This window comes from Mustela nigripes, chromosome 14 (genome assembly GCF_022355385.1).
Source record: "Mustela nigripes isolate SB6536 chromosome 14, MUSNIG.SB6536, whole genome shotgun sequence".
Taxonomy (NCBI): domain Eukaryota; kingdom Metazoa; phylum Chordata; class Mammalia; order Carnivora; family Mustelidae; genus Mustela; species Mustela nigripes.
The window spans coordinates 105,419,493-105,446,324 of NC_081570.1; the positions used below are offsets into that span (position 1 = coordinate 105,419,493).

Below are 26,832 nucleotides of genomic sequence, written 5' to 3' on the forward strand. Positions count from 1 at the left end.
AAACAGGGGGAACAGCAGAGGGAGAGGGAGAAGCAGACTCCCCATTGAGCAGGGAGCCCAACAAGGGGCCCGATCCCAGAACCATAGGATCATGACCTGAGTCCAAGGCAGACACCTAGCCAACTGAGCCACCCAGGCGCCCCAACAAATGAAACATGTTAAAAATCAGTTTTCCCTTGAAAAACAAAAGACAGCAGAAAAAGTGTTGGTTCAGGTTTCAATCAAGGTGAACACGCAAGAATTGTTTGTATTATATTATCTAAGGATTCTGAAGAAAAAACTCTGCAATATAAATGACTTTAGATTCATTCGTTAAAACTATTGGTATATGGGGGAGCGGGGGGGGGCTTAGTCGTTAAGTGTCTGCCTTCGGTTCAGGTCATGATCCCGGGGTTCTGGGATCGACCCCCATGTTGGGCTTCCTGCTCAGCAGGGGCCATGCTTCTCCCTCTCCCCTTCCCCCTGCTGTGTTCTCTCAAATAAGTAAATAAAATCTTAAAAAAAAAACAAAAAAACTGTTTGTGTACAGCAGATTTATAATCACCATAGTTAACTGTAGATAAGTTACTTCAACTATAGTAACAAAGTTACTACTTCACACTAAAATACAGAAAGTACTGGCTCATTTGCCACAAAGTGAATGGAACTAGAGGGTATTACACTAAGTAAAGTAAGTCAGAGAAAGAATTATCATATGACCTCACTCATATGTGGAATTTAAGACACAAAACAAGAGGATCATAGGGGAACAGAGGAAAAAATAAGATGAAACCAGAGAGGGATTCAAACCATAAGAGACTCTTAAATCATAGGAAATAAACTGAGGGTTGCTGGAGGGGAGTCGGGGGGGTTGGGGTAACGGGGTGATGAACATTAAGGAGGGCATGTGATGAAATGAGCACTGGGTATTATATATGACTGATGAATCACCGACCTCTACTTCTGAAACTAGTAATACATTATATGTTAGTTCACTGAATTTAAATTTTAAAGAATTTAAAAGTACTGGCTCAGTTTGCAACTCTGAAAGGAAAATTAAGGGAATCCAGAACTTTTTTTGCTTCTTGGACAAAAAAAAAAAAAAAATAAGGCAGATGATGGGTTAAATTATTATATTATAATACCTCTTGACATCCAAGTGTTTGAGAACTTCCAAGCTGTTTGTTTTTAAAAAGACTTTCAAAAAGCCCCCAGTGGTGGTGTTCAAAAAGTGAATGTCATACACTGAAACTAATAATTAACAACAAATCTTCCATTTATTTGAAGCAATTCAATTTCAAAACTTTAAGTTACAGCAGTCACAGAAAAAAATAAAACCAGGGAACGGTCAGAAACAATAAAAGAATAATCAGGAGTGCTGCATTTTTTTTAACACTGTCATGGCTTTATTCAAAACACAGCTGCACAAAAGTATTAACTTCAAAGTTTTTAAAGGAGAGTTTTGAGGAAATTTAACACACTATATACATACTGTCATACAAAGAGCATTAAAATAGGACCAAAAACTTCTACAAAATATAAAACCCACCCTTACTTATTTGCATGAAAATACCACCCACAAAGCTAAGTAAGTCTTAAAAAGTTATCTGGAGGCTCTAAATGCTGTTTTCAAACCAAAGAACTCTAATTTTGATTGCACAATAAGACGATTGGTAAGAAAGTCATTATATAGATTTCATTCTAAAAATAAGTATTTTATAGTCTGGCATATACAATGCAATGAGAATTCTTAGGGACTAAAACAGTGCTTTTTAAGTGTTAAAAAAGGAGTAAAATGTTATAGCCTTTTGGAGATACCAGTCCCCCCACTAAACTTATTCCATGAGTTTTATTTCAGTCACTTGTACAACTTTTTTAGTTTACCCACAAATAACTTTGTAATTTTTACTTTAAAACCCCAAGTCATATATCTGAAACTAAAAAAGAATCTCTTCACTCCGTAATTTAAATGTGTCCCAGTATAGAAGAATAACTTCAATTAATTTGCTGATACTAACTTTAAAAAACTCAGATATTCAAAACAGCGGAAAAAAATTAAGCCAAGATTTGAAAAGCAATTGCCTTGAACACGGAGCCTCTGCAACAAAAAGGGGAATGTACTTGTCTACTTATATTATCATATTTAGTAACTGTAAAAAGAAACACAGCCAGCCTAAATAGTTTTCTACTTTTAGTGGGTTTCCACTTGAAAACAAATCTTAATTTTAGCATTTAGTTTCAAATATTTTTCCAACTGTCCAGTGTATTCCAATTAAAAGTTACATCTGGTAATACCTTAAAACTGTAGGAAGAATAATTAAAGGTTCTACTCCGAAAAATTAGAAATACTTTGCAAGTGTAGTATCTAAACCATTTGGGAAGCTAACCTCCCCCCAAATTTGACCTGAATGTCTCACTAATTATCAACAGGCAATTGTTCTAACTTTTGTGGAACAGCAATGCTACTTATGAAAGCTTGCTCTGCTTTTCTTTCTTCGCCCTCTTAATACAGTCTGTATATCTTGTCAACCAAGAGAGTTACAATAACCAGAATCTGTTGCATAAAACTGTATTGATAATAGTATTCATAGCTCAGAAAATACTCAATTTCTTTCATTTAACTTGTTTAATGAGACCATCTGAAAAGGTTGCTGAGGTATAAAAGACTAAATAAAGGTCTTCCTGGAGAGCCATAAGTTCCCCAACTTGTTTTGGAGATAGAGGGAGGGGAGTGAAACAAGAAATGAAAGTGATCATAAAGGAATTGCTGGGAGGAAGAAAAAGAATGCACACTTAAAAACAAAACGAGGGGCGCCTGGGTGGCTCAGTGGGTTAAAGCCTCTGCCTTCAGCTCAGGTCATGATCCCAGGGTCCTGGGATCGAGCCCCACGTCGGGCTCTCTGCTCTGCAGGGAGCCTGCTTCCTCCTCTCTCTCTGCCTGCCTCTCTGCCTACTTGTGATTTCTCTCTCTCTGTCAAATAAATAAAATCTTTAAAAAAAAAAAAAAAAAAAAACGAAATTAACAACCACTGGCATGTTGTGATTTTCAGTGAGAAAAACAAAGGGCTCACCTGCATGTCTCTGAACTTAGTACAAGCATTTTTCCTTCAAAAATAAAATCTTATTAGTCACCTGGCTTAAAAGGTTTCAGAAGCCTCCACAAAAGCCTTGAACTATATTGTTGAACAGAACCTTTGCTATTTTGCTCCTACTTTCTAGGTTACTCATGTGACCAAAAAAGCACCCAAATACCCATACCCAAAAAAAATAAAAACAAGTCATTGCCTTCAAACTAAAGATCTCTGGGCCACCTCTAAAAATATAACCAACTTATCAGTCAAGAGACTATTTTCATTTCATATTCTAGCTGGCTGTGATTTCAGTTAACTTATAAATAATTTTATAACCTTATGAATGAAATGCACCAAACTACGCCTGTGTAAAAGTGATCATGTTTTAATTATGGACTAAAAATAACTAATACAGTGAGCCTGAATGAGAAAAATGAAGATTCTAAATAAATTTCACAATGGGGACAATGAAAATTTTTTCTCTACATATGATATGATCATTAACAAACTAGTAAATCTTATTTGGAATGATAAGGCAAAAATAGTAAAACCACACTTTTCCTATAAAAAGTTACAGGTTATCTTCCGTAGGGATCGCTATGGTACATGAAGAAACAAAGAAGATGGGATCACTCTATTGCACACCCAGAAACAATAGGGAAACTGGTCTTAGAATGATCTAGTCATCTTCTTCATCTCCATCATCTTCAGCATCTCGTTTCCTTTTTTCCCCTCGAAGACCTTCTTCTTCTGAAAGAAGAATGAAAGAAAAATTTACGATGTATTTTTTACAAATGAATATTTGTCAAATTACAGTTGTGAATCTATCTTATTGAAAACTTAATGGCATAAAAAATCATACGTCAAGTTTCCTCTCTGAATTTCTTTCAATTTTGGTGTACTGAACAGACTTATAGACTTAGAAATCCATAAATAATGATAGCTTGCTGTGCACCCTTGTGGCCAAATCATGAAGTACCGACCAAGAACTAGGGGTCAGTCATTAAGAGTCATTAGCAATGGGGTGCCTGGGTGGCTCAGTGGGTTAAGCCTCTTCCTTTGGCTCAGGTCATGATCCCAGAGTCCTGGGATCAAGCCCCGAATTGGGCTCTCTGCTCAGTGGGGAGCCTGCTTCCTCCTCTCTCTCTGCCTCTGTGCCTACTTGTGATCTTTGTCTGTCAAATAAATAAATAAAATCTTTAAAAAAAAAAAGTCATTAGTAAACTTTTAAATTTATTTTGAAAGGGCTAGGTAAAGAGTACTAGAGAGCAAATCTCAAAAGAACATTATCTGGGAGTTCAACTGCTCTTCTCTTAGGGACAAGGCTTCATTCATCCTCTTCAAAATGAAAGACCTTAGAAAATAATAAATAAAGCTCAAGGTTATCTCATCTCTTCATACCAGCTTTGAAAATAAATGTTATAGGCTGGGTGGGTTTTTTTTAAATGAAATTATTGAATGCCTTGAGAAAATTACTTTTTTTTTTTTTTAAAGATTATTTACTTATTTGACAGAGAGAGAACACAGGTAGTCAGAGCAGCAGGCACAGACAGAGGGAGAAGCAGGATCCCCACTGAGCAGAGAGCCCCATGCTGGGCTCAATCTCAGGACCCTGGGATCATGACCTGAGCCAAAGGCAGACGCTTAACCAACTGAGGTACCCAGGTGCCCCAGAAAATTACTCTTTTAAAAAGGTTTTATGGGGCACAGTGACTTAGCCAGACATCTGCCTTCAGCTCAGGTCATGATCTCAGGATCCCGAGATAGAGCTCCACATGGGATCCACGCTAGGCCTGAAGCCTAAGATTCTCTCTCTTAGGGCACCTGAGTGGCTCAGTTGTTAAGTGTCTGTCTTCAGGTCATGATCCCAGGGTCCTGGAATCGAGCCCTGCATCAGGCTCACTGTTCGGCAGGAAGCTTGCTTCTCCCTCTCCCACTCCCCCTGCTTGTGTTCCCTCTTTTGCTGTCTCTCTCTCTCTCTCTGACAAATAAATAAATAAAATCTTAAAAAAAACAAAAATTCCCTCTCTCCCTCTCCTTATACAACCCCCACTACCACTTGCATGCTCTCTCCTTTCTCTTAAAAAAAAAAAAAAAAGAAAAGAAAAAGAAGAAGGTTTTACACCTGTCAAGGCACTCTATGTTACCAAAAGCAAATCAGGGGCCAGTAATAATTTGAATTATTATAAACACATTCTTTAAAGCATGTGAATAATAGCTCTAACTTTAATGTCAGGATTCCTTTTATGGCAAATGCAACTTACCCTCTTCTTCTTCTTCTTCTTCTCCTTCTTCAACATAGTCATCATCATCTTCTTCATCCTTGAAAACCAAACATTCAGTTTGAGAATAAAAAGCCTTGACATACTTTTCACCATTTGGTAGTAATACATTCCAACAAAAGCAAAAAAACTATGGTTATTCTGTGAATGTTCTAACAACCTCTGCCTAACATATGTCTTTTTTAAGAACGCAACTAAATCTAGCTTATGAAAATAAGTTACATTTTAGACCAGCACTGTTTAAAAGAATTTTCTGGAACAATGGAAATGTTCTGCATCTGTGCTGTCCACACGTGGCCACTGAGCATTTAACATGTGATCAGCACAAGGGCGCCTGGCTGGCTGAGTCAGTAGAGCATGCAACTCTTGATCTCAAGGTTGTGAGTTCGAACTCCACGGTGAGTGGAAAGATTACTTAAAAATAAAAAATCTTTAAATAATTATAAAATAAAATAAGGGCGCCTGGGTGGCTCAGTGGGTTAAGCCTCTGCCTTCGGCTCAGGTCATGATCTCAGGGTCCTGGGATCGAGTCCCACATCGGGCTCTCTGCTCAGCAGGGAGCCTGCTTCCCTCTCTCTCTCTCTCTGCCTGCCTCTCTGTCTACCTGTGATTTCTCTCTGTCAAATAAAGAATAAATAAAATCTTTAAAATAAAATAAAATAAAATGTGACCAGTACAAATGAGGAACTCAATTTTTCATTTTATTATATTTTAACTTAAGTAACCGAAATGTGCCCAGTGGCTATTGTAATGGACAGAGTTAACATGACAATTTCAAAGAAAGGTTTCCTATTTTATAGAGTGAGACAGAAGTTACCTGAATCCTAGCCCCAACATAGTTACATGCATTGAATAAGTCACTTAATGTCCCTGGACCTCATTTTTCCAATCAATAAAAGAAAGTGTTCATCTAGAAAGATCTATAAGTTTCTCCTATACCTAAAAATCTACACTTCAAAATAGCAATGTCAATAAAACCACAAAACTTGATCTACAACTTTTACGAAAAGAGCTATTCTGGATAGCTAAGATGTAAACACAGCCTTGAAACATCATAACAGGTTTTTTTGTTGTTGTTTTTGGTTTTTTACTTTAACCAATTGGGATAGAAATCTCTAAAGTGCCCTTCTACCATTTTATGCTAAACCTAACAAACCTTTTTCTTAAATAATCAGTCATAATCATTTGATCATGAACATAACACTAATTATTATTTCCTGATTCCCTCAGGGCCTATCAAAATTATGTAGGATGGTTTTCTCCTTTTAAAAACGACCCTGGGGCGCCTGGGTGGCTCAGTGGGTTAAGCCGCTGCCTTCGGCTCAGGTCATGATCTCAGCGTCCTGGGATCGAGTCCCGCATCGGGCTCTCTGCTCAGCAGGGAGCCTGCTTCCTCCTCTCTCTCTGCCTGCCTCTCTGCCTACTTGTGATCTCTGTCAAATAAATAAATAAAATCTTTTAAATAAATAAATAAATAAATAAATAAAAACGACCCTGAGGGTGCCTGGGGGACTCAGTTGGTTGGGCGACTGCCTTCAGCGTGGGTCATGATCCCGGACTCCCGGGATCAAGTCCCACAATGGGCTCCCAGCTTCATGGGGAGTCTGCTTCTCCCTCTGACCCTCCCCCCTCTCATGCTCTCTCTCTCATTCTCTCAAATAAATAAAATCTTTAAAAAATAAATATAATTTATTATATTTATTATTTATTTATTTTATATTTTAAAAAATAATAAATAAAAATGACCCTGGCCTCTACTTTAAATTGTATCTTTTCCTAGTTTTCATGCCTTCTTTTTTTCAATTTCACTACTTCAATTTTAATCTGCTATGGATTCAGAAAATAGACTGTCAAGCTTATTAGAGAATTGAATATAAGAGAAAATAGGTTTAGAATAACAGCTTGAACACTCACCTACATAGAAAGAAAATGTCTTTTGTTGCTATAGTTTGGCTAATCAGAGATCTTTTACACTTACCACCATGTTCTAAATAGTTGAGTTCTACCATATGTTTGAAAAAAAAATAGAACCAATCAAGAGTCTCCCCTCCAACCCCACAAAAGTTTAATGCTCCTTAAAAATACTTTTAAGTGGCAAATGTCAAGAACTCCTGGGTAGTTAGGGGAAAACTTGGACAACTCATCCTTTCATAGTATCCACAGCCCCATTTGTGTCTAGAAATACTAAACAGAACCTGATATCCCAGCATGTAGGTAGAATCCCCTGAGAAACCTGACTGTAGGAAACTTGTATCAGAAAACAATCTTATAGAACCAATTCAAACACTGAAAAGCAGTCTGTACCAGAACACTATCAAGATACAAAGAGGAGAAGGAATAAATGGGGTAGTCAGTAGCATAAAAAGGAATCACAATAAAAATCGGAGCCTATAGCTTTAAACTAAAGCAGAAAAGAAAGGAAGAGAGGGTAGAGGAGAGGGGACAGGGAAGGTGGAGGGAGGGGAAGGAAAAGGAAAGAAAGAAAAAAGAGAGAGAGAAAGAAAGATAAGGGACACATTTTAAACATCTCAAATCTGTGGAGAATGATAAATGAGGATGTTTAAGTATTGGTGATTTTTTTAAAAAACACCTGAGATACTAATCACATTGATACTTTGACAATTTAGAAAGCCCCAAGTCTCAAAATCTAATTGCTTCTCCGGATTTTGTTTTAAACAAAATATGCTCAGATTCCTTGAGTCATGCTTTTAAGCCTTTCTTAAAATGGGAAGTACAGCTGACATACAGTATTATGTGAGTTTCAGGGGCACAACACGGTGATTCCACAAGGCTGCACCTTAAGCTTTTGCTCACAAGGACAGCTATCATTTAAGCCTTCAGTGTTTAGTGTCATCTATTAGATGATATCCCTCAATAAAAACAGCTTTCACCAGAAGCCTGTTCAATAGAAACTATGCTTTTCCCTAACTAATGGGAAAGAACTGTTTGCTCATTGTACTCTGTATAGTCCAGAGGGATTACAATTCCTAATTCTTCTAAAGTCCCCATCCCCATTTTTAAAGAAATATACTACACAAATATAAAGCCCTTCTTTATACATATTAATTTCTGACCTCTGAAGAGTAACTGAAATAAAAATGATACTCAAAGCAAAAACAGCTACTCAATTCCCATTTCCATCTCCTTTTACTTTCTTTTTAAATCTCAACAGTCTCGGAAGCTTGTACTGACTTTCATCTTCTAGAAAATGTTTAAAACGTAACTAATTAAAAATACTAAAAACACCATTAATATTCAAACCATTCATCATGTTTGAAAGCTTCTGGTGCGTGCTAGCCAGGTACTATACTGACCTGACGTTGTGGTTATCATCTCAGAGATTTTTTTTTTTTTTTAAAGATTTATTTATTTATTTATTTAAGATTTTATTTATTTATTTGACAGAGAGAGATCACACATAGGCAGAGAGGCAGGTAGAGAGAGAAAGGAGGAAGCGGGCTCTCTGACGCGGGGCAGAGAGCCCGACGCGGGGCTCGATCCCAGGACCGTGGGATCACGACCTGAGCTGAAGGCAGAGGCTTTAACCCTCTGAACCACCCAGGCGCCCCAGATTTATTTATTTATTTATTTGACAGACAGAGATCACAAGTAGGCAGAGAGGCAGGCAGTGAGAGAGGTGGAGGCAAGCTCCCTGCCGAGCACACAGCCCGATGCGGGGCTCAATCCCAGGACCTGGAATCATGACCTGAGCCGAAGGCAGAAGCTTTAACCCACTGAGCCACCCAGGCGCCCCAAGAATCTTTTTTATTTTTAAGATTTTATTTATTCACTTTTGCAACAGAAAGAGAGAGGGAGAGGGAGAGGGAAAGCATGGGCAGGGGGAGGGACAGAGGGAGAAGCAGATTCCCCACTGAGCAGGGAGCCCCACTGGGGACTCAGTCTGGGAGGAAGCCCCACCTGGAACTCAATCCCGGGACCCTGGGATCATGACCTGAGCCAAAGGCAGATGCTTAACCAACTGAACCTCCCAGGGACCCTGACTATGTCACTTTTAGTTAATGTTCCCCAAAATTCAATGGAATGATCAACACAAACATTTGCAGTTGCTTGAAAGTCATTTTTAAACTACTTAATACTATACAGACTTAATGAAGAATTCCTGACAAAGACAAAAGCCAAATAACATGAGTCTATTATTTTATTAAATAACTTAAAACTTAGACACCTGGGTGGCTAAGTCAGTTAAGCATCTGCCTTTGGCTCAGGTCATGATCCCAGGGTTCTGGGATCAAGTCCTGCATCTAGCTCCTTGCTCAGCAAGGAGCCACTTCTCCCTCTGCCTGCCACTTCCCCTACTTGTGTTCTCTCTGTCTATCTAACAAATTAACTCTTTTATAAACAAGCAAATAAACAAACAAACAGGGGCAAAATATTCATGCTGTATGCTGATGTGTAAACTGAACAGGCTGATTTTCTCTAGGAATGCTTAAATGCTTATTGTACAGCTGCTGACTCACTAAGGCCCCAAACAAGTTTAAGTTCTATTTTTCCACATTAGTTTCATATTTAAAATGGTATCAGAAAAAAATTATCATTGATCAGCGATATTATCTATCTAACCAATGTAAAAGTCATTAGGAGAACAAATAAGAATACTAATAACTTCTAGTCTAAATAAGACATATTATTTTTGATAAGAAAAAACTTGAATTATGAAATTATTCATAAACTCAGTAATTTAAAAACATTAGGAGGGAACAGTAATTCCCAGGAGCTAAAGATAATTTGTTCAAGACAACTGACACTTCCTGTGAGCTTACTATGTCCCTGTCAGTGTACGAGATGCTGATATACAAAGACAGATGACCGCCCCCTTAAAGAGCTCACCATATAGGAGAAAGTGGCCAAATCAACAAGGTTTTACAAAAGTGCCTACAGGCAACAGAAGACTAACTGAGATTCAAAGGTAACAGAGGAAGGAGAGATTATCTATAAAAAGTTACACAAAGCTTCTATAAAAAGTTACAGAAAGCTTCTGACAACTCCAGAACTAAGTTTTTAAAGAGCTCACAAAGCATGATCTAAGTTTTTAAAGAGCTCACAAAGCACGCACAAAGCGTACTCTCTCTCTCTCTCTCTCTAGTATATACTTAAGTAAAATGTTACTAATGTGTACATAAAATCAGTGCACTTTCCTGGCTTCAACTATACTTATGTTTACCTTAGTAAAAAAGAAAACAAAGTTGATCAGAAAGCATGGGTAGAAAGTCATTTCAGATAAGAGCAAACAATGTATCTACAGACAGAAAGGCAAGAAGCAGCCTAGTATGACAATTAAATTTGGTATTGAGGGAGAAGAGGCTGGAGAAGGAAGCAGGGGCCAGATAATGATGGGCCTTGTACACCTGGGTGGCAACAGGGAAACATTAAAGTGTTTCAACATTAAAGTGATACCATCACATCTGCATTCAGGCTAGGCAGGCACAAACCGAAACATGCAAGAGACACTTAAGTGGTGACACTGTATTCAGACAGGCCATTTGGAAAGCTACTACAAAACTGTAAGCAAGAAATCATCAGGGCAACGAAAGTTTTCCCAAGTGCCTACAATGTGCCAGTGACTAGACACTTGACATATATTATCTTGTTAAATCCTTCAAAGAAGCCTAATAGGTTGATACAATCTTTGTTTTACAAAGAAGGAAGCTGAGGGTCCGAAACTTTTGTAAAATGTTTCCACCACACTTCGAATTCTGGGCAGAATGGATTTGAAAGATATCTGGGCAGTAAAATCAATATGCGTTTAGGATTATCTGGATATGGTCTAAGCTGGGGGACAGTGGGAAAAATGACAGGCAAGACAGATACACTCAGACCCACATGTTAGGAACAACCTTCAGACTTCTACACAACTCACTATTTATAGTACTTGGCCCTATGCCTAAATAATTAATTTTCAGCACACATAAAAAGTTCCTATTCACCTGGATTTCTTCTTTCATTAAGTATGAGAGGCCCACTTCCTCTTCTCCCTCTCCCAGCTCTGAGCCTGCTTCATCTTCATCCTCATCCTCATCCTCTTCCTCTTCCTCCTCCTCTTCTTCATATTCTTCAGGTGGACCAGCTTCATCTTCCTCTTCCTCTTCATCATCTTCATCTCCATCTTTAAAAATATTTTAAAAGATGAGCAAGTGGCTGAGCAAGTTTTCTTGCAAGTATGTTGATCCTATCCACCCTTGCCCCAGTCACTTCAAATTCTTAAGCCTACGAGTAGGTAGAAAGTATCTCAGGGTGATTTTCTTTTTTTAAGATTTCCCTTTTAAGGGGGTGGGTGGGTGGCTCAGTTGGTTAAGCGTCCCGACTCTTGATTTCAACTCAGGTCATGATCTCAGGGTCATGAGTCAGGCTCCATACTCAGTGGGAAGTCTCCTTGACTCTTTCCCTCTGCGCCTCTCCCTGCTTAGGCGCACATGCGTGCTCGCTCTCTCTAAAATAAATAAATAAATCTCTAAAAAAAAAAAGATTTCCCTTTTACAACATCCATATTTACTATTTGAGAAATATGGTTTCTATTTTTTTTTTTAAAGATTTTATTTATTTATTTGACACAGAGAGAATGAGGGCAAGCAGGGGGTAGGGACAGAGGAAGAGTGAGAAACAGACTCCCCACTAAGCAGGGAGCCCGAGGATGTAAGGCTTGATCCCAGAACACTGGGATCATGACCTGAGCCAAAAGCAAACACTTAACCAACTGAGCTACCCAAGCACCCCAAGAAATACGGTTCCTATTTTTTTTTTTACTTTTTTTTTTTTCTAAGATTTTATTTATTTGAGAGAGAATGCAAGCAAGCTAGAGCATGAGCCGGGGAAGGGAGAGGGAGAAACAGACTTCCCTGCTGAGCAGAAAGCCCAATGTGGAACTCAATTCCAGGACTTTGGGATCATGACCTGAGCCGAAGGCAGATGTTTAACCCACTGAGCCATCCAGATGCCCCAAAATATGGTTTCTAAATACTGAAATATTTCCAACATACAGATTTTCATTGAAACATTACATGCACTAAAGTTTGTTTTACCTTGTGGACACTTCAAAACCACCTTCTCTATCATTCTGTCATTTTCTATCAGATTTCTTTTTACAGTAAAAAAATTTTCAACCAAGAGAAACAGTGTCCCATTACTAACAAGAGCCATTCCATCATTTGATCTGTTAGTCACCCATTTATCCAATAATATATATTCACCATCTAATTCTAGAACATTTCCATCACCCCCCCCACACCCTCCGCACTTCGAAAAAACCCATAGTCATTAACAGTCACTCCCCATTCTCCTCTCACCCAACCCTGGCAACCACTACTCTACTTTCTGTTTCTATGAATTTGCCTATTCTGGACATTTCAGACAAATGGAGTCACACAAAATGTGGCCTTTTGTGTCTGGCTTCTTTTACTACACAGAATGTTTTCAATGTTACAGCATGTATCAGTAGTTCATTCATTCTTATGACTAAATATTTCATTGTATGGCTATATTGCATTGTTTATCCATTAATTGACAGACCATTTGGGTTGTTTCTATTTCTTGACTGTTACGGATAACACTACAAAAAAGAACGATTCCTTTTTTTAAAAAAAAGATACTATTTAACAAGTTCCCACTTTTACCAGGTAGTGGTTAAACAAGTTTATATGGAATAAAATTTCACAGAGCTTGACAGTATAATAATCATTTAATTCCCCAAAGGTATCAGAAACCTGAAAGAAGAAATACAGGATTAGGGCTGTGGGTTTTCTAATTTTTCTTGTCTTACTAACATCTTTTTTTTTTCAACACCTAAATATCCAAGCCCAATCGAAATGGCATCGCTAGGCTGGAGCCTATATTTACAAGCAGCAAGAATGATTACCTTCATCCTCCTCTTCTGAGTCTGGAGCTTCATTATCCTCCTGATCAAATCCATCTAAGTAAGTGATTTGCTGCAGCAGCTCAAAAATACTTTCTCTGTAATCTTCCAGATTTGTGATCTCACAGTTAAACAAGTCGAGACTTTTCAAATTTTTAAGATTTTGCTGGAAAAGTAAAAGGTTAAAACTTAAACATTTCAAGATTTTAAATACTATGTTCTTTTTTTTTGATTCATGAACCAGACAATATATATTTGAAATCGAAAGAATGACTTGGGGGTTTTTCAAATTTTATGATGAAGAGTTTTGGTATCAATTATCTCTCATTTTTAAAAGATTTATTTATTTGAGAGACAGAGAGAGGGAGGGAGCAAGTGAGCACAAGGGGGGAAGAGAAAAGGGAGAAGAAAAGGCAGGGAAGCAGGATCCCCATTGAGCAGGGTAGGGAGGGGGCTCAATCAGATCTGGGACCTTGGAATCACACCTTAGCTTGAAGGCAGAAGCTCAACCAACTGAGCCACCCTCGCAGCCCACCCCAACCCCCAATAGCAATTCTCTTAATGAGGCCCTGTATGTAAACTCCATAAGAATAGGAACTTTGTTACTTCACCACTGAATCTCTAGCACCTGGCTTAATGCCTTACTATAGAAGCCCTTTAATATATTTTGTTGACCAAGTAGGTACATATATAGGCAACAACAATAATGTATTTAGCTTAAATCCAGTCAAGCTCATTGTCAACAATATCAACCTTCACCCAAGCTTTTTTAAATTGGAGCAACAATTTTTGTGAGTTTCACTTCATCTCATACCAGGAAAGAAAGGAGCAAATAAAATAACTAAAAAAAAAAAAAAAAAAATCAAGAAGGAAGGAAAAAGAATAGAACTTAATACTAGGAAGTTTAAAACCAGATATTCAACTCCTTAAGTTAATGATAAATAAATTTCTCTTAGATTTAAAAATTTATCTGTTTCACTTTAAGAGAAAACAGTAAAACATATAGATACATATAGATAAAAACCTGTAAGAAATTCAGAAGTTTCAAAGAGTGAAATATAAATCAGCAAAAAAACACAAGCAAATCTCAGCAGATCAGCCAAAAAATACCAAGTTCAGAAACTTTCCACTCACCAAAGCTTCTACTGTACTGAGATCTTTGATTTTGTTTCCACTCAGATTGAGGTAGGTAAGATTAGGACATTTCTCTGCCAGGACTTCCAAACCTCCAGAAATTATATTGTCACTAAGTTCCAACTATATATTCAACAAGGAGGAAAAACAAACAATGATGAAGGCTTAGAGCAAATCAGATTTTTTTAAGGTTTTTTTTTTTTAATTTTTTAAATAATCTTTACACCCCATGTGGGACTCAACCCACAATCCTGAGATCAAGAGTTGCACGTTCTGAGTCACCCAGGTGCACCCAGATTTTTAAAATATACCAATTTAAAGAAGAAAAACAACTGTCATTCTCTCTAGCTTCAAGCGACTGTCACAACTTATTAATTTCCAAATTCCTACCCATAATCACCAAATACTGTATTAGAACTCCTATATAATAAGCTTCTAACACAAGTTTGGTTCCAGATGTGTTACAGATAGATTTTATGTTTCAGAGAAAAACACTTGGTAGATATTAAACCCAAATTGATATCATAAAGCAATTTCATTATTAAACTTATTTTTAAAAGCTGTATTAGAGCTGATTCTAAAAATCCTACATAACCCATTCTCTTATCTCTAGAAATTCAGAACCTTCTAATTAAAAAGCAGAATGGTTGTTTCATTTGGCCAAAACCTAGACATACTAGCCCTTGGCATCAAAACTATGATGATTTTGCACTTAATACCAACTTACCTTTCGAAGTTTATTTAAGCTGGGCAACCGGGCCAGTGAACTTAGTTCCACATTAGCCATACTCAGAAACTCTAGTTTTTTAAAAGTATCATTCAGACCTTCAATTTCCCCATTGACACAAAGGCAATTATCAAGGACTAACTCTGTCACCTGTAAGACAGAAAATCAATGATTCTTCACTTTGAGTCTGTTTAGCAAAAGACCTAGGTCAAGACACACTGGAAATGTGAATATTAAAACCATGAATCCCCCTCATACAGATCCTTTTCATTCTCTCCTCCCCCATTAAAAATTTAAATGCAATCTAAAGTCATCATTATAAGTTAAACTTTTAAATTTAAACTTAGACCAAGTAGTTCAATGCCTGCTCAAATGCCTGGCGCATAAAAAAATAAAACTTTGGGGATGCCTGGGTGGCTCAGTTAAGCCACTGCCTTTGGCTCAGGCCATGATCCCAGTATCCTGGGATTGAGTCCCCACTGCCTTTGGCTCAGGCCATGATCCCAGCATCCTGGGATTGAGTCTCACATCGGGCTTCTTGCTCCACAGAAGCAAGTGACTCTGCCTGCCACTCTGCCTGCTTCTGTGTGCGCTCTCTCTCTCTCTCTGACAAATAAATAAATAAAATCTTTTTTTTAATAAATAAATAAAACTTTGAAAAAGGTCCCATGTGAAACTTGCTTCTGCCCCTGATAAGAAGGATTCTGAGGGCATATATTTACGTAGTGAGGGGACACCCAGACTACTGGGAAAGGATTCAAGTGAGCTGCCCTAAAACAGCAGGGAGAAGAAAGGAAACTATTTTGTTCACATTAAAACCCCCTTATCTTTAGTTGATAAATGCCACCGTAACTCAAAAATACCTTGTTACCTTTCATGAAGAAATGTTAGAAAGCTCATTTTGAGAAAGCTGGCTTTCGGTGGTTACTTGTTCTTAATGGCAGGGCCAAACAATGTCACCCAGAACAATACATCCTTGACAAGATGTTATTTCTCCGTAACACCCTGGTAGCATTTTTGTGGACTTCTCCCCATTGCGGGGTGGACGGGGTAGTTAGGCTGCATCCCCTTATCACATCAGAGTTGTAGAACAAAACCTCCTGTTTTGTTAGACTCAATCTAAGGGGAAGACAGGAGATCCTGGATCTCCACTCCCAGTGCAAAAATATGTTTGAGGAATTCTGAGGGCTAAAAACTAAACAAGGAATGCCACCTTCTTTATTTGAATATGACTTTGACATAATTATTTTAGAGACCAGAGTAGACATATAATCTCTGTTTAGAAGTAAGGAAGCCAAGGGGCGCCTGGGTGGCTCAGTGGGTTAAAACCTCTGCCTTCAGCTCAGGTCATGATCTCAGGGTCCTGGAATAGAGCTGAGATGGAGCTCTGTATCAGGCTGTCTGCTCAGCAGGGAGCCTGCTCCCCCCCACCTCTGCCTGCCTCTCTGACTACTTGTGATCTCTCTCTGTCAAATAAATAAATAAAATCTTAAAAAAAAAAGAGAGAGAGAGAGAGAGAGAGAGAAGAAAGGAAGCCAAGGCCCAAAGGGTAAGAATGACTTGCTAGGGTCACACACTTAGTATGACAGAGCTGTGCTTCCACTCTAAATTTTCTGATTCCTAGTCCAGGTGAATGGAGGAGAGAGGGCCAGCAGATTTGGTGTCAGAAAACCAGTTCTTCCACTTGAGTAAAGAACTTCACTGCTCTGGGACTCCGTTTGCTAATTTGGATTCTAGAATACAATCCATCTTACAAGTCTGTCTGAAAGAGAAAGGTAAATAACAAACACAAAAAGTGTTTTGTAAACGATAAAGAGCTATACAAATATAAGAGATAGTTATTACACCCTAAGGGAGGAAGGAGAGGCTGCAAAAAGTCAACGTCTGGCACCCCCCAAAATTGTAGAGGAAATTCCTATGGGTAGGTAAACAAAAGAGGGTGGGGGAGCAAATCTACTTTTCCAACCCAAGACATACAAAAAAGCATTCTAAATCTGTGCTCCTGAGAGGAAGTTTTTAAAGTTTGATTTTGTTTTCCTGCAGCCCCCGAAGAGTAGGCCCTGGAAAACTCCCAGTTCCCTCTAGATGATAGTACCGACTCTTTCCTTCTCCTTGCCTTTTGCTAATTTCAGGGAAACCAGAGACTTAAAAAAGGAAAAGAAAAGAAAAGAAAAAAGTATATAAAGAACTTAGGTTCCCACTCCGCGCACGTCGCCACAGCGCACCAAACAGACCTACTCATCTTCTGCCCTGGAGGGCACCGGCACCACCCTCACCCCTGTTGAAAACAACTACATCCCTAGAATCCACTTCTAGTGTTAATTTCAGAGGCCTCAATTAACAAGCCTCTTGACGCTCTCATCTGCGGTTTGAAGTGCCAGGTTCCTAGCTAGCCAGCTGCCGCGCTCTCGGGACTAGCCGCTCCGACCCACGGGAAACCCCACACCGGGCGGGGACTCCTCAAGAGAAAGAGGGGTCGCCTCCCCGCCGGCGTTCCCAGCGCCTCTGCCCCGGGCGGGGAGGACTGGGAAAAGCCGAGGAGGGTGACCTAGAAAAGGAGGCGGAAACGCCTCCCATCCGACCCCCGAAAAGTTGGCGGCGACCAGTTTCACGTGGCCCCTCCCAAACCCGTCTCTTTAACTAAGGGGACAGCAGCCAGAGAGCATCATTTCGTTTCGCCGAATCTATCTTTAAAGCACAAAACTACTACGACCCATTTGAGTTTTTTGAGACCTTCTCCAGGGATCAAATTCGGAGTTGCGGCCACTACGACAGGACACGCCGAATATCGTGACACCGCGGGGGGACGAAGAGGATTACGCCTCGCGTCCCCTCCTCACCTCCAGTCTCTGCGGCGACTCCCAAAACTTACTTGCGGCGGGGAACCGACCGCTGACCCAGATTCCGCCCCACAGCGGTCAGCGCGCGCCGCTTCCCGGGGGAGTGGGCGCCGCCAGCAGCAGGCGGTCCTCAGACCGCCGGGGACCCCATCCCGCGCCCGGCGCGACGTCAGACACCCGGGCCTCGAGGAGGGGGGCACCCCCCCCAAAAAAAGAGAAAAAGAGTTGCAGCATTGCACAAAAGTTGGACTAACTTCTCAGGCGACGATGGCTGCGGCAGGGGCAAGTGGGACTGGGGGGTCGCGCCCACGCCGCCGGCCCCCGGGAGGAGGAGGGAACCAAGCGGCGGAGCGGACCCCAGCACCCCGCTATCCGCCCCCACCAGGCCTGGACTCCCGATTTGTAGAGAGTCTAAAGAGGCTAAGACCCCCAGGCACACACAAAAACGCCCCTAGAAACTTAAACCCTTCGCCATTTTAAGTAGAAGATTTTAATGATTTAACACTTAAAATTAAATATCCCCCAACCCTAACCCCAGGTGGGGAATAATTCATTACCCCTCCGCACACACATACCCGGACCCCCAGAAACCCGATCCTATGAATACAGGTCTGTGGGGAAGGGGAGGGGGCTGAGTCATCTCACCTCCTCCGGGGCTCTGTTCCTTAACTCCAGGTTAATCCTCTTCTTCATCTCCATGTCCTCCTCCTGCTCTTCTGCTACTACTCCCTTCCCTTACCTTTTCCTGCCTTTCCCACTACCCCAACCCTTAAATTTTAAAAGATCTGGAAATGAATGAAAAGAAAAGCAAATATAAACGCCCACCACCTCCAGATAGGTGTGGGGGAGAAAGAAGAGAATAGCAAATGGAGTCCAAGGAGTTGGGACTCTAACTCGGCTGCCCCCACCTCCTTGTCCACACACTCGCGCGCACTCACACGCACGCATACACACACAAGCACGCACACACACGCGCGCGCGCGCACCCCCACACACACATACACACACACAAACGCGCGCGCGCGCGCGCACACACACACACACACACACACACCGCAGTTCCTTCCCCTTCAATGGCTGCTCTGAGACTGAGCCTCCATGACACGGCACCGCCAACCCCCTGGCCTACACTCCACCCACCTCCCGAATGTATTGGTTAATTCTTCAGCATCGCCCTGCTTCATTGGACTGCATAAGTGTCCATCAGTCGTCTGGGTGGACCTGAACCAGAAGCGCTGTATCTATTGGCTACAACCAAGCGCGCAGTTAACTCCGATAGGTTCGGGAGGGTGTTCGTCCTGGGGAAAGGATTTTGAATCCCAGTAGCCCCCCTTCTTTTCTTTGTGTGGTTGGCGCGCTTTCCCCGGGCGTTCGGACGGTTTTGATACCTGCTGGATTTGTTTTTTTCGGTTTTGTTTTTAGTGTGAGATGGAGGAAGAAAGCAACCTTATTATGGGCCCAGGTTGCAGGACTGATCATTTTGCACACAAATACGCACTAGCTCTTGGCTGTTTCAAAGCCCCTTGCAGCCGAGGTGCACGTGAGCTTTCGTGGCACTGCCCGGCTGGGGATAGGCTTCTGGTGCAGAGCCAGACGCTGGATAAAGATAGTATTTTAACTTCCAACATGAAGGACTGAACGTTTTTGAAAACAGTTGGGTGAAGTATATAAGTTAGGCATCTTTAAAGAAAACTAGCCTGGAGGAATTGTTACTGAGGTAATTGTTGCTGTAATGAACACTAAGCAAGACCTTGGAGGAAAAACAGTGCTGGACTAGTTCGCATGGAAATGGTACTGCAATGCCGCTCCTTTCTCATTTCCCTTTGGTTGGTTTCCATGGATATCTCTAGGTTAAATGTGCTTTTATATTTTTTAAGTCTTTTTTTTTTTTTTTCTTTAAGATTCTATTTATTTGACAGAGCGAGAGAGCACAAGCTGGGCGGACAGTGGGGAGATAGGAAGAAGCGTACTCCCCGCGGAGCAGGAGCGGGTTGTGGGGCTTGATGGGGGGTTCCATCCTAGGACCCTAGCATTACGACCCCAGCGGAAGGCAGACGCCCAACCATCTGAGCCACCTAGTCGCCCCTTAAATATGCTTTTAAAAGCCTATGAATGGGAGATATAAAAGAGCAGGATAAAAAATGACTTTTTTAAAATTTTGTTTTGAGAGTCTAACTTCTTAGTTCTTTTTTTTTTTTTTTTAATTTTTTTTTTCAGCGTAACAGTATTCATTGTTTTTGCACCACACCCAGAGCTCCATGCAATCCGTGCCCTCTCCAATACCCACCACCTGGTTCCCCCAACTTCCCAACGCCCCCGCCCCTTCAAGACCCTCAGATTATTTTTCAGAGTCCATAGGCTCTCATGGTTCACCTCCCCTTCCAATTTCCCTCAACTCCCTTCTCTCCATCTCCCCTTGTCTGCCATGCTATTTGTTAATGCTCCACAAATATGCGAAACCATATGATAATTGACTCTCTCTGCTTGACTTATTTCACTCAGCATAATCTCTTAGTTCTTGCTTAAATTTGCTCTTTTCATTCCCTTAATCCATTTTCAAGATAAATGCCCAAAGAAATTCCAAATGATTTGGGGAGAAAGTGGGTGCGTTAGTCCAACCCCTCTCAGAGCAGGGTGCTTGCTTGCAGTTTTCATTTGTTTGGCGTTTTCATTTTCTCTGGTTAGAGACCGTAGCCTTTCAAAGAGACTCCTCACCACTTTGCCACCACCCCTCCTCCTCCCACACAGAGACACCCAACTCCTCAATTAGGCTTACATTTAAAATGTAGATATTTGGTAGTTAGCATGTTAAATACTTTAGGAAAACAAAATAGTGATTGTCTCTCCTGGATAAGTGTTTCCTTTAAATTCTTGAAAAGGAAATTTTGTGAAGATGAAAACAGGGAGAGGGAGAGCTTTTGGTATAAAATGACATCTTTACAGGGCAATTTGGTGTCAGTTAAGTTTATTTGTTTTCACACGGACTAAAGGAAGCCAGATAATAGGAAAACAAGGAAAAGGGATTGAGGAAGAGTTTTAAAAGGGAGAGGGGGGCAAAAGAGATAAAAACAACCCTGAAAGTGTATTTTAGTACCAGCTTGAGAAGAAGTAGTGTGGTCTCATACCACTAGCCACTGGAACTCTGGAATGGAATCCCAAAGAGAGTTCTGAGTTAGGAGTCATAGACATATGAGTGATAGTTGGCCCTATGAGAAAAAAAATAAGATGCCCATAGAGAATATATTTAGTAAGAAGGCTATCAGTTAAAGGGGAGCAAAACATGATTGAGGGGAAAGAGGAGAGAGGGATTGTCTACCAAAGTAATGGAAGAAACTGAGAAACAGGTAGAAAAGAATGAAGTGAATTTGGGGTTGGATGTGGGAGACTGTATGAAGCCAAAGAGTTTCAAGAAAGACATGATTATTGAGGTTAAATGGTAGGACTTTTATATCAGAATACATTAGACAGAATGGGAGAGTATGTTGGAAATAATGAATGTGAAGATAGGCCATGAATTCATCGCAAAGTACACTGTAGCAAGCATAGACAGGGGTCCACCAAAGTGAGCCTCCCCCCCCATACCGATGGACCCCCCCCCCATGTCATCTCTCAATGCCTCCCCCCCATACCCTTTTACCCCCCCTTTTTTCAGTATTTTTTATTTTGTTTTTTTTTTTCTTTTTTTTTTAAGATTTTAGGGAGGGAGAGTATGAGAGGAGGTAGGGTAAGAGGGAGAAACAGACTCTCCGTGGAGCCAGGGAGCCAGATGTGGGCCTCCATGCGGGGCTCAATCCAGCGACTTCAGGATCATGACCTGGGCGGAAGGCAGATACTTAACCCACTGGGTCACCCAAGTGCCCCTCTTTCTAGTCTTAATCAAGAAGCCAGGATAAGGGGACCCTGAATGGGTTAGTCATTAAGCGGTTGCCTTCAGGTTGTGTCATGATCCCAGAGTCCTGGGATCGAGCCCCGCATCAGGCTCCCTTGCTGGGGGAGCGTGCTTCTCCCTCTCCCACTTCCCCTGCTTGTGCTTCCTCTCTCGATGTGTGTCTCTCTGTCAAATAAATAAATAAAATTTTTTTAAAAATCTACACCCAAAAGGACAGAGAGAGTGAGCAAAGAGAAGAAAGCTGATGAGAGAGTGCAAAAACATCTTTTTTAAAGATTTTATTTATTTATTTGAGAAAGAGAGCACAAGAGGGTGGGGAAGGAACAGAGGCAGAGGGTGAAGAAGCAGACTCCCTGCTGACCAGGGAGCCCAATTCGGGGGCTTGACCAGAAAACCCGGAGATCATGCCAGGAGCCGAAGGCAGATGCCTAGCAGACTGAGCAACCCAGGTGCCCCAAGCGCAACAAAATCTTAACATCTGGAAAGTGATGTACCATGTAGTTTAGAAAGGCTTGCTTACTCCTCAGGTCTTACTTCTTGTGAAAAGAGCTCAGGTAGTGTAACTGGTCTTTCTGACATTTTTTCACCCACCCTAAGTGGAATGTTCTGCCCTGCTCCATCCTCCTTGCTCTTGGGAGAGGGAGCCTGTTCCTCAGAACACAAAATTCTGCTTTGGTCCTCCACAGGGAACCCTGACTCTGTCCAGGCTGTCTGGTTCTGGGCACAGTTAGCAGGCCCATGAACTCCCATACTAAAGTACACCTCCAATCTGGCCTCTAACAGTAATAAAGATGGTATGTTTACCTCCATATTTGCCTTATTGATTTATTTCTCGACTTGTTCAGGACCCCTGTATCAAAGAAGGAATGCCATTATTGGGATCCCCTTCAGAGATCCCGGTAGATTAGAAGTAATCAACTTAGAAAAGGAGAAAGTTGAAACCTAACAGCCTGCAGGAGATTGAGGTACAAACTAATTCACATTAGAGCTACACAAACATTTGGAATTTGGAAGCACTAAGAACCCTTGAAGATGAGGGTGAAGGGAGGTCTAAAATAGATTTGGTTGAAGTTCATTTTTTTTTTAAGATTTTATTTATTTATCTCAGAGAGAGATGGGGAGAGAGCGAGCACAGGCAGACAGAATGGCAGGCAGAGGCAGAGGGAGAAGCAGGCTCCCTGCGGAGCAAGGAGCCCGATGCGGGACTCGATCCCAGGACGCCGGGATCATGACCCGAGCCGAAGGCAGCTGCTTAACCAACTGAGCCACCCAGGCATCCCATCATTTTTTTTTTTTTTTGAAGATTGTATTTATTTGTTTGACATAGAGAGACAGTGAGAGAAGGAACACAAGCACAGGAAAACTGGAGAGGGAGAAGCAGGCTCCCCGCTGAGCAGGGAGCCCAACTTGGGGCTCATTCCCAGGAGGATGGGATCATGACTGGAGCTGAAGGCAGATGCTTCATGACTGAGACACCCAGGGGCCCCTGAAGTTCATGTTAAAAGTAACTGAATTCCTTCCCAGCTCTGACCCACAGAGGTCAAAATAAGGTATTCTAAACTCAAAGACACCTGCCATAAGTTAAATGTAATGAAAATTGGGGTGCCTGGGTGGCTCAGTGGGTTAAGCCGCTGCCTTCGGCTCACGTCATGATCTCAGGGTCCTGGGATCAAGCCTCACATCGGGCTCTCTGCTCAGCAGGGAGCCTGCTTCCCCCTCTTTCTCTGCCTGCCTCTCTGCCTACTTATGATCTTTCTCTCTGTCAAACAAATAAATAAAATCTTTTTTTTAAAAAATGTAATGAAAATTGGCAGGAAAAGCAAAAAAATCTATATTTCAAACAGTGAGAACTCACCACCACAAACCAACCTCTTTCTGTCCTCCATCCATCATACAATTGGGTGTACCTTCAGGTTAAAAGTTAAGCTTTCCTGTCTGGAGAAACTGATCAGCCTTACAGAAAAGTCCAGAAGTATTGACAAAACAGTAGGAAATAGCCAGATACCTGTCCCATCCCCTCACAGTACCGTCTACGAGTCAACAAACTTCCATGTATGGTAACACACACCCCTTAAGTGCCTCACTCTTAAATGTAAATGGATAGGTAAGGATCACCAAATATTTTAGAAAGGCTTTTCACATAAGTGAGACCAAAAATAAACAAACTGAAAAAAAAAAAAAAAAAAAACTAGAGGAAAAAGAGAGAAGCAGAATACAATTTTTAAAAGAAAGCTTAAATTAGCATGATACAAGATAATGTATTTGTGAAAGTTTAAAAAAAATAGTGCTATAGAAAAAACATTCATGGGACACCAGGGTGGCTCAGTCAGTTAAGCATCTGCCTTCAGCTCAAGTCAACCTCTGTGAGTCCTGGGATTGATTCCCACATCAGGCTCCCAGCTCAGTGGTAGTCGGCTCCTCCCTCTCTCTCCCACTCCCTCTGTTAATTTCCTCCTCTCCCTAACTCATGCTCTCTTTCTCTGTCAAATCAATAAATAAAATATTTTTTTAAAAAGAACATATGTGGAATAAAGAGCTTATGAAAATTAAATAATGAATGCAGAAATTAATAATTTAATAGAGGTGACAAAGTTGAGCAAATCTCCCTGAAAGTAGAATAAGCAAAAACATGGAGGGGAGACTGGCTGGCTCAGTTGGTAGAGCATGCAACTCTTGATCTTGATCCTGATGAGTTCGAGCCCCACATTGGGTGCAAAGATTACTTAAATAAATAGATAAATAAGAAACAAAAAGATGGAAAATAGAAGAAAAAGTTGGGAATATTAGAGACCAGTCCAGAGGGTTCAACATACAATTAATAGGAGTTTCAGAAGAAGAGAATATATAAAACAAAATTATCAAAGAAAAATTAAGAAAACATGGCAGAGCCAAAGTGCAAAAACTTTTAGGCAAATAAGCTCACAAAACAATCTTCCAAGAAATAAAAAAGCCCTACACCATGATACATTTTCATGAAATTATAGAACATCCAGGGTAAAGGAAATATATTAAAAGCTTCCTGAAAGAAGTCAGTCTAACTTCAGAACTGAAGGATAGAGAGTTCCATGAGGAATATTCCTTTTAAAAAATGATATGACCAGTTACTTGATACACTTGAACATGAAAGAGTTACATTTTCAACAGTGAGTTTAGAGATGAGTAAGCAACTATTAAAGCAAAGAGAAGAAGGAAGGGCATTATCAATTCAAGGGAAATTAAAAGTTGTACAAGAAAATGCACTGCTGTGAGTAAATATTGATGATTTTCTAAATGCTGACTTAGCTAAAATTATGATTCAATATCTAATCACTAGGGAAATGCAAATCAAAACCACAATGAGATATCTCACACCTGTCAGAATGGCTAGAATCAAAAAGACAAGAAATAACAAGTGTTGGGAAGGATGTGGAGAAAAAGGAGTCCTCAAGAACTGTTGGTGGGGGGCACCTGGGTGGCTCAGTGGGTTAAGCCGCTGCCTTCGGCTCAGGTCATGATCTCAGGGTCCTGGGATCGAGTCCCGCATCGGGCTCTCTGCTTGGCAGGGAGCCTGCTTCCGCCTCTCTCTCTCTCTGCCTGCCTCTCTGCCTACTTGTGATCTCTCTCTGTCATATAAATAAATAAAATCTTTAAAAAAAAAAAAAAAAAGAACTGTTGGTGGGAATGCAAATTGATGCAGCCACTGTAGAAAGAGTATGGAGGTCTTTCGAAAAATTAAAAATCGAATTACCATATTATCCAGTGATTCCACTATTGGCTATCTACCCAATGAAAACAGAAACACTAATTCAAAAAGATATATGCATCCCTATGTTTGTTGCAGCATTATTTTTTTTTTTAAGATTTTATTTATTTATCAGAGAGAGAGAGGGAGAGAGAGCGAGCACAGGCAGACAGAGTGGAAGGCAGAGGCAGAGGGAGAAGCAGGCTCCCTGCTGAGCAAGGAGCCCGATGTGGGACTCGATCCCAGGACGCTGGGATCATGACCTGAGCCGAAGGCAGCTGCTTAACCAACTGAGCCACCCAGGCGTCCCTTGTTGCAGCATTCTTTACATAGCCAAGATATGAAAGCAACCCAAGTGTCCATCCATGGATAAAGAAATTGTGGTGTATGCAGTATATAATGTAATGGAATAGTTTTTATCCATTAAAACAAAGAGAGAGAGATCTTGCCATATCAACTACATGGATGGACATGGAGGGTAGAATGCTAAATGAAATGTCAGACAGAAAAGGACAAATACTGTATGATTTCACTCATATGTAGAATTTAAGAAAGAAAACAAACGAGCAAACAAAGAAACCAAAAAAAAACAGACTTTTTTTTTTGTTTGGTTCCCAAGTTTTATTCAAGAACTCATATAAAACATTCCAGATAGGGGTGCCTGGGTGGCTCAGTGGGTTAAAGCCTCTGACTTCGGCTCAGGTTGTGATCCCAGAGTCCTAGGATGGAGCCCTGCATCTGCTCAGCAGGAAGCGTGCTCCCCCTCCCCTCTGCCTGCCTCTCTGCCTACTTGTGATCTCTGTCTGTCAAATAAAATCTTTTTTAAAAAATATTCCAGGTAAATGAGTTTTAATCTCCATCTTCCTCCTCTTCCTCGCACTGATAAGTCTAGACATAACAATTCTTAACTGCTGTTAGCAACTAGATACAACCAATCACGTAGATTATTTTTCAAATATTTTTCAGGAAATATTTCAAAAGTCTGCTGGAAAAAGACACCTCAAAAGGTAAAATAATCTTGCTCTTGTTCCCTTCCATGGTTACAACCCCTCCCCCAAGATTCCCAGCTTTTCTATTCACTTTGAATCTCTCTTGAATAAACTGCTCAAAAGGGGCAGCATCCATGATTCCATCTTCTACAGGCTGAGTGCAGTCACAGGGTAAACTTCACAACTTGCTTCTTTTCTTGCCCCCTTCCCCACAAGCTTTTCCAGGGGTCTCAGTGGTGTCAGTGGAGGCAGAAAGGGAAGTGGGCATACTACACAGAGGCAAAAAGCTCACCAAAAAAAAAGGGGGATTTTTTAAAAATATATTTTATTTAT

The 26,832-nt window shown here is 40.8% G+C and overlaps 1 protein-coding gene across 3 annotated transcripts; it reads right to left on the reverse strand.

Moving 5' to 3' along the window:
* Positions 1-1,237: 1,237 nt before the first annotated feature.
* Positions 1,238-19,027, reverse strand: ANP32E (acidic nuclear phosphoprotein 32 family member E). Of its 3 annotated transcripts, XM_059376018.1 has the most exons (8): positions 18,546-19,021; positions 16,638-16,822; positions 15,061-15,210; positions 14,334-14,456; positions 13,203-13,365; positions 11,278-11,456; positions 5,315-5,372; positions 1,238-3,800 (listed from the first exon to the last, which is right to left on the reverse strand). In XM_059376018.1, exons 3-8 carry the CDS (start codon positions 15,118-15,120, stop codon positions 3,730-3,732), a joined length of 654 nt encoding a protein of 217 aa, XP_059232001.1. In that variant the 5' UTR covers positions 15,121-15,210; positions 16,638-16,822; positions 18,546-19,021; the 3' UTR covers positions 1,238-3,729. The 3 variants fall into 3 exon arrangements, with proteins under 3 accessions (XP_059232001.1, XP_059232000.1, XP_059232002.1); XM_059376017.1 differs by lacking the exon at positions 16,638-16,822; XM_059376019.1 differs by lacking the exons at positions 1,238-3,800; positions 5,315-5,372; positions 13,203-13,365; positions 16,638-16,822 and having other exon boundaries at positions 11,295-11,456; positions 18,546-19,027.
* Positions 19,028-26,832: the final 7,805 nt, after the last annotated feature.